We start from the raw sequence: 6,827 nt of genomic DNA, 5'->3' as shown, positions 1-6,827 counted from the left end.
GTGCGCGTGTGTGAGCTAAGACAGTGACAGGCACGCCCTGGGCAGGAGGCTGTGTGTCCAGTGCCTGGCGCGCAGTAGGTGCTCAGTGAGCCTCCGCTGAGCTGACCTGAAGGAGCTCCCTGTCATGAGTGATTTCCCCGGCGGCAAAGGCATCCTGAGGGGATTGAGGGGGAGAAAGAGAAGGAAGAACTGTCAGGTTGTTGAAACGGGGAGAGGAAGGGGAGTGAGGGGGAGGCTGGGGCAGGGAGGCTGCCTGGCACCCCAGGGCGGCAGGCCCTTCCACTGCCACCGGATCCCAGGCGGGGAGGCTGTAGGCAGAGCCGGGTGTGCCGGCCGCGCAGGCACTCAGCCTGTCCCGGTCTCCTGCAGCTGCCGCTGGGCCCGAGAGATGGGTGCTCGCCGAGGCGCCCCCTCCCCTGGCAGGGGCCGAGGACGCTGCTGCTGCGCAAGAATCTCCAGGACGGCTTTGGCTTCACCCTGCGCCACTTCATCGTGTACCCGCCTGAGTCGGCCGTGCACTGCAGCCTGAAGGTACACCCCAGGCGCCACTGACCTGGCCACCAGGGAAGCTTCTGTGGGACCTCTCTGCATCAGTCCCCTCCATGGTCCTGCGACCTGCTTGGAGAAGTAGTCCTTCCTGGGGTCCAAGCTCACGCCCTTCTGTGGTGGCTGGGGAGGAGAGCTGCAGGGAGGCGGTGTTGGCCCTGGCTGGGTCATCTGTACTACACGACCGTGGATGAAACCCCCTACTCACCGGGGATGGGGCCTTCTCAGGGAGAGGGGAGGGCTGGGGTCTTCAGGGCAAGGCACCTGGAGCTGAGGAACCAGGAGGCTTGCTTCCCACCCTAGACACTTGGTCTTTGGAAGGGGAACTGCCGTCTTGGGAGAGATGGAGTCCCTGGGACCCCGGGCCATCAGCTGCTTCTTAGTGGGGTCAGCCACCCCTCCAAGTCCAAGTTCTCAGGGAGGCTGTCCTCACACACCCGTGGGACCCGCCCAGAGTGCCCGGGCCCATGCTGGCCACAGCTCCGTGTGCTGGAAGGAGCCCTGGGCTGGGATGCAGGAGTCTGGTGTTCTCGTCCCGGGACGACGCCCCACTCTCGGTGGATTTGGGGCCATCTCTCACTCACTGGGCTCCATTTCTCCTGCTGTAACCTTAGGCATCAAGTCTCTAAGGATCTTTTCCACCCTAATATAAATGTCAGGTTCTCTGAGTCCAGGAGCCGGAGGTCTCAAGCCCAACCAAGGCTGTGGACTGCGGGAAGGGTCCCTGGCAGCAAAGCAGGAGTTTGGGAAGGAGACAGGACCCAGGGGGCCACTGGGGCTCCCTGTGCGGGCCCTGCTCCTGTGCCCGCTCTCTTCCGGCAAAGGAAACATTTCTTCTGGCATCAGTGAACCCTTCTTACCCACTCCCCTCAGGGTGGGATCAGCCTGCACAGTTGTTGGGGACTCTCCTTTGGGGACCTTGGCCCCACCTGCCAGAGAGCCAAATGTAGGATTTCACCGTCTCTGTCTGTGTGCTCGAATGTCTCTCCGTGTGCACATGTGCCAGACATGGACATGCAAATGTGCATTTTTGCATGTGTGCATATGGTGTCTGTAAACGCGCGTCATGTGGACATTTGACTGCCGCTCTCATAGGCCTATTGGTGCCAGCGTAACTGTTCTCATCGGCTGCAGCTGTGCTTAGGAATGCGTGGGGAGGGGACCCTACCCCCATGCCCAAGGACACCAGCCCCCTTGTTCCCTGGAACCCCAGGCCTTCCTTCCCTCCTCCCTTGGAGTGGCCCTCCTTGGGCCCTGCCACCTTCCTTCAGGGAACCCTGCGGGGTTGGGTGGCAGCGTCATGAGGGGTCCGGGCTGTGTGGAAGTCCTGGCTCACAAGGGGAGCTGGGAGACCCAGGCAGGGTGAGCCAGGGACACGCTGTGTCCCCTTTCTGGAACCTGCCCAGGCCTGGCGGGACCCGTGGCCTGGAGGTAGGAGGAGGGTGAGCTCTGCTGAGTCCTCCTGTCCTTCCTGCTGCTGCCTGGGAGCCTGCAGGGAGCTCAGCCGTCCAGTCGCATCTGTCTGCCTCTGCCACCCGCTCGCCCTGTCAGCTCACATCAGTGGGCACACCCCACATAGGAGGAGGGGCTGAGGGCCGCTCCCAGCAGTGCCCACGGCCTTCCCAGGGCCCACCCTGTCCTTGTTGGGTGCCACAGAGTCCTGGGTTCCAGTCCTGGCTCTGCTGTTGAGTCTTTGAGTGGCTTTGGACAGGTCACACCCTGTGATCTATAAGATGGATGTTTGTGGAGAGGGTTAGACCAGGTGACGCTGAAAGCCCCATCCAGCTCGAAATCGCCACGTCCTGCTGGCGCATCTTTCTCTCTGACCTCCTTCCCTCCTTCCTAGTTTCTCCCCAAATGCAGCACCCCTCCCCTCACCTGGTGATCCCAGGGCCTTCCCAGTGGGCCTCCTCGGCCCCTTGCCCTGGCTGCCAGAACCCTCTCCCCTAACTGATCTTGCTACATTCACTATTTTCCACCAAAGAACCTTCACTGGCTTCCTTGTTCTCTCCTTGCGAGCCTGAAGCTTTCCTCTGAGCGTTGCGTGCTGTTTGACCTCCTTGACCTCGGCGGGTCCAGCCCTGCATGTGCTTGACCCCTGCCACCAAGTAACTGCAGCTTGGTCCCCTCACCCAGAATCCTTCTCCCTGCCACCCTCCAATTTGCCTGTGTCCCCTCCCCCAGAGGACACCGGTTGGGCCTCCCTTCCACATTCTCTGAGAGCTGATAGTGCAGTTGCAGTGTCCTGTGCTTATCTCAGTCTGCCTGGGCCTTCTGTGTGTGAGTGTGTGTGGCAGCTCCTCTTCCATCGGGCTGGGAGCTCCCTGAGGGAAGGGCTTGTGGGTCCCCTGTTGGATCGGGGGTTCCCAGACAGCTGGGATGCTGGGATTAGAAAGGGTGAGAGGGGAGTGCATGTGACTAGGGAAGTTTGCCTAGGACTTGGTTTCCCCAAGACACCTCCCCTCTCACTGCCCCCCCATGTGCTGGGCTAGCTGGGAGGAGATAGGGGGTGGCAGGAACCTGAGGGGTTCCCGCCCAGCTGTGAGGGTTGGACTGAGGCCCACGGCCCTCTCTGTTCCCTGCAGGAGGAGGAGAATGGAGGCCGCGGAGGAGGTGAGTGAGGCGTGGGGGGCTGGCTCCTTTCTCTCCCTCTCCCACAAGCGGCCTGTGTGCTTCTGTGCCCCTGACCCCTGTTCCTGTCTCCGCTCTTCTCTGTGTTCCCAGTTTGGTCTCCCTGGGCATTTCCTCCTCCTTCTCACCATGTCCCCGTCCTCCGCCTTTCCTTTCTCACATCTTTGTCCCTCCGGGCCTGCTCATGTCACACTGTGGGCGCTCTGGGGTGCAGATAAGTGTCTGGGTCTGGGCCCTGCCCTTGAGCCGCTGCCAGCCTGCGCCAAGGCAGAGGCAGGACTACAGGTCCTGGGCACCAAGCAAGGGCTGTTCTTGGGGGTAGAGACAGGGAGATCCTGGTGGGAGTCGGGGGCCTGGAGGTCTTTTTCCCGTAAGATGGGAGCCTGACTCCCCCTGCTGTGGACCTGGCTGCCCCTCGGGGTCTCTGCTGGCACCCAGGCCCCAGGGTATTCAAGACAGAGCTCCTTCCTGCCTTGCCACCAGCCTTCTGCTGGGCAGCCATGGTAACACTGTCTCCCTGGGCCCCCACCCCAGAGGCTGTGGTGGGGGAGGAGTCAGCTAGAATAGGCCTGTTTCTCTGATGGACACAGCAGCAGAGGGATATTGTTGGGGTGTAACACAATTTGTACCCATCCTGGGGTCCTCAGACCTCTACTTAGAGCTCCCTGAGCCTGAGGAAGGGGGTGGGGAGGAGATGTGAGTGCTGGTTGTCCTGCCAGGCACTTGGGTGTGGACATCCTCCCTGCCAGGTGTCTTCAGAACTTGACATGGACTTCTTGTGTGGTGCCCTTTCCTTGGTCTGTGACTTGTGTGCACACATGTGTGAGAATCTGTCTCCCCACTGCACAGTGAGCTCTGGAAGAGCAAGAACTGTGTCTTTTTTAATTTCTTAAATTTTTCTTTATTTATTTTGAGTCAGGGTCTCACTCTGTCACCCAGACTGGAGTGCAGTGGCACAGTCACGGCTCGGCACAGCCTCAGCCTCCTGGGCTAAGGCAATCCTTCTGTCTCAGCCTCTTGAGTAGCTGGGACCACAGCCTTGTGCTACCACATCCGGCTAATTTTTTTTAATTTTGTAGAGACAGAGTCTCCCCATGTTGTCCAGGCTGGTCTCAAACTCCTGGGTTCAAGCAGTCCTCCTGCCTCAGTCTCCCCACATCCTAGTTTTATGGGCGTGAGCCACCACGCCCAGCAGACCGTGTCTGTTTGCCCTTTTTAGTCTAGTTTCTAGCACATGACGAGACTCAATAGGCATTCACAGGTGACTGTCTCTGTCCCTGTAGGTTTTCGTTTTCCCAGGCATGTGTCCTCCTGTCTGGTCTCTGCATCCGTGGGTCTGTTCGCAGTGTTGCCGTGGGTGTGTGGGCCTGTGTGTGTTTGTCTCTGGGTGAGTGATCATTCTCTGAGTGTGTGTCCCCTGTGTGTGTAGCTGTGCATGGGTGCGACCTTCTGCAGCCACCCCCAGCTAACCTGGCTGCTGCCCACCAGGACCCTCCCCCCGGCACCGCCTGGAGCCCATGGACACCATCTTTGTCAAGAACGTGAAGGATGATGGCCCTGCCCACAGGGCGGGGCTTCGCACGGGTGAGCTGCCCCAGGGCCCTGCTTGCAGCACCCCTCTGGGGTCCTGCTTCTGTCCTTCTGGTTAGGATGGGGTTCTTGGATCCAGATGTCCCGCCAGTGTCATCCCCACCTGGTGCAGGGCTTCTCAGGTCGGGCCGTTGACACCCCTTGGCCTACTGACGCGTGGCGCCGCCCTGTGTCCCTAGGAGACCGGCTGGTGAAGGTGAATGGGGAGAGCGTCATAGGGAAGACCTACTCCCAGGTCATAGCTCTGATCCAGAACAGGTGAGCACCCTCCTCCTGGGATGGCTCACACCCCCTCGTCCCTGCATGGTCTGCTCCCTTGGCCCCAGCGGGCCTGACGTTCTGCCCTGTCTCTAGCGACGACACTCTGGAGCTATCCATCATGCCCAAGGATGAGGACATCCTCCAGCTGGTGAGTTCTGCCCCTGCTGTGAGTAGAGGAGCCCTGTGGGCAGCACACAGCCCTCCTTAGCTCTCGCACTTGCCCCGCTGGGAGGCAGAGAAGGGAGTGTGGGTGGTGGCACGGGCCAGCCTTGCCCAGTCGGGATGCTGGGCCCATCCCTGGGCCCCTGCTGGCTGTTGCTTCACTCAGGGCTGCTCTGCACTGGGAGAGGGAGGTGCAGACCTTGGCAGGCAGGATTCCTGCCAGAGTATCTGGAGGGAGAATGGCCCAACGGGCCCTGCCAGATTGGCATGTTCTCCGGTTCTCGTCAGTTCCTGCCTGTTTCCTGTACCCCCTCCCTGCCAGACCCTGAATGAGTGTATCTCTGGTGGGTGTGTACACACACACACACACACACACACACACAGCACATACCAGAACTACCCAGTGCACGCATCCCAGCCCTTGTCACATGTACCACTCAGTACATATGCAGAACACACCAGATGCACAGCCGCACAACACAACCCACAGTCCTACCCTTCACATCTCATGCCACGGCACACATGCAGCCAGGCACATGCCACAGACAACCCCAGGCACACCTGCAAGCACCAAAATCTGGCAATACGCTCACCAGCCTCTGGGCTCTACGCAGTGCAACACAGTGTGAACATTTGGGCCTCACTGCCGCGACATAGATATCCGCACCACTTATCACAACATGTGCCTGCAGACATCAGCACATGTGCTCACCAGTGTCACAGCATCCAGGGTTTATATGATTATGGTGTGTGGTCTGAACGTCCTCCCTTCTGGACACCTCAGCACACTAGTAGACAGTACCCAGCCCACCAGGCAAGGAGCGTGGCCTGTAGGCATGGCTTGAACCTTGCCTTGAACTCACAGGTATGCCCATTTATACACACAGGTTCACACGCTCACAAGCTGGCTCCCTCTCCGTGCCCAGAGCCCAGGTGGTCCTCTCTGCCCAGTGCCCACTTCTCTGGTCTCATGGGTCCCAGGCAGACGGCAGCCCACATGTCCTGAGGTCATGGCCCCCGGGTTGGCCCTGGGAGCTGCCAAGTTGACTTCTGTCTAGGACGCTCTCTTGTAATCACTGTAATCACAGTGCCGTGCCTGGCACGATGCCCCTCTGGGAACCTCCACCCCTGACCTCGATTGTCCCTTTGCTCTTTCTGGGGAGGGAGAGGGCTCAGAGAAGTGGACGGCGGACTCCAAGTCCCAAAGGCCCTGCCTGTACAGCCCCCCAAGGTTGAGGTGAGGGCAGCTACAGAGGATGGCAGGGCGGGACCTAGGATGCCCCACAGCCTGCAGGGACAGAGTGGAAGGGGAAACAGCCTCCATCTCTGTTGTCCAGGCTCGGGTGGGCTGGCAGCCCCAGATGTCAGCATCTGGGGGCCTTCACTGCCCCCCCACCTCCTCCAGTCAGAGGGTGGGGCCCAGGCATTCCTGTGGTTGGGAGCCAAGGCGGGAGGCCAATCACGCCGCGGCAGCCGCTGACGCCACCGCCGACGCAGCGAGGCCCCTCCACGCCCATACTCCCCTCCCTCCTCCTCCTGCCAGCCAGCCAGAGAGCCGGGTGGGGGCCTGGGGGAGCCGCCGGGAGGGCAGACTGAGGGGGGACCGGAGGCCCTGGCCGAGGCGCCGCAGTGGTCAG

At 60.7% G+C, this 6,827-nt stretch overlaps 1 protein-coding gene across 1 annotated transcript in view; it reads left to right on the top strand.

The window, feature by feature from the left end:
* Positions 1–369: 369 nt before the first annotated feature.
* Positions 370–6,827, top strand: part of LOC103250684 (rho GTPase-activating protein 23-like) — a gene marked incomplete at both ends in the record, with an annotated part of 13,316 nt that continues 6,858 nt past the window's right edge. The window contains 5 exons of the mRNA XM_021708152.1: positions 370–531; positions 3,132–3,159; positions 4,666–4,761; positions 4,947–5,025; positions 5,122–5,176. Of these exons, the coding sequence (XP_021563827.1) occupies positions 370–531; positions 3,132–3,159; positions 4,666–4,761; positions 4,947–5,025; positions 5,122–5,176 (420 nt within the window). The remainder of the gene's footprint in view (positions 532–3,131; positions 3,160–4,665; positions 4,762–4,946; positions 5,026–5,121; positions 5,177–6,827) is intronic.

Source organism: Carlito syrichta, unplaced genomic scaffold (assembly GCF_000164805.1).
Source record: "Carlito syrichta isolate Samal-C Ts95f unplaced genomic scaffold, Tarsius_syrichta-2.0.1 Scaffold131221, whole genome shotgun sequence".
Classification (NCBI taxonomy): domain Eukaryota; kingdom Metazoa; phylum Chordata; class Mammalia; order Primates; family Tarsiidae; genus Carlito; species Carlito syrichta.
The sequence above is the reverse complement of the archived record's forward strand: the minus strand, read 5'-3'. Positions and strand labels throughout refer to the sequence as shown.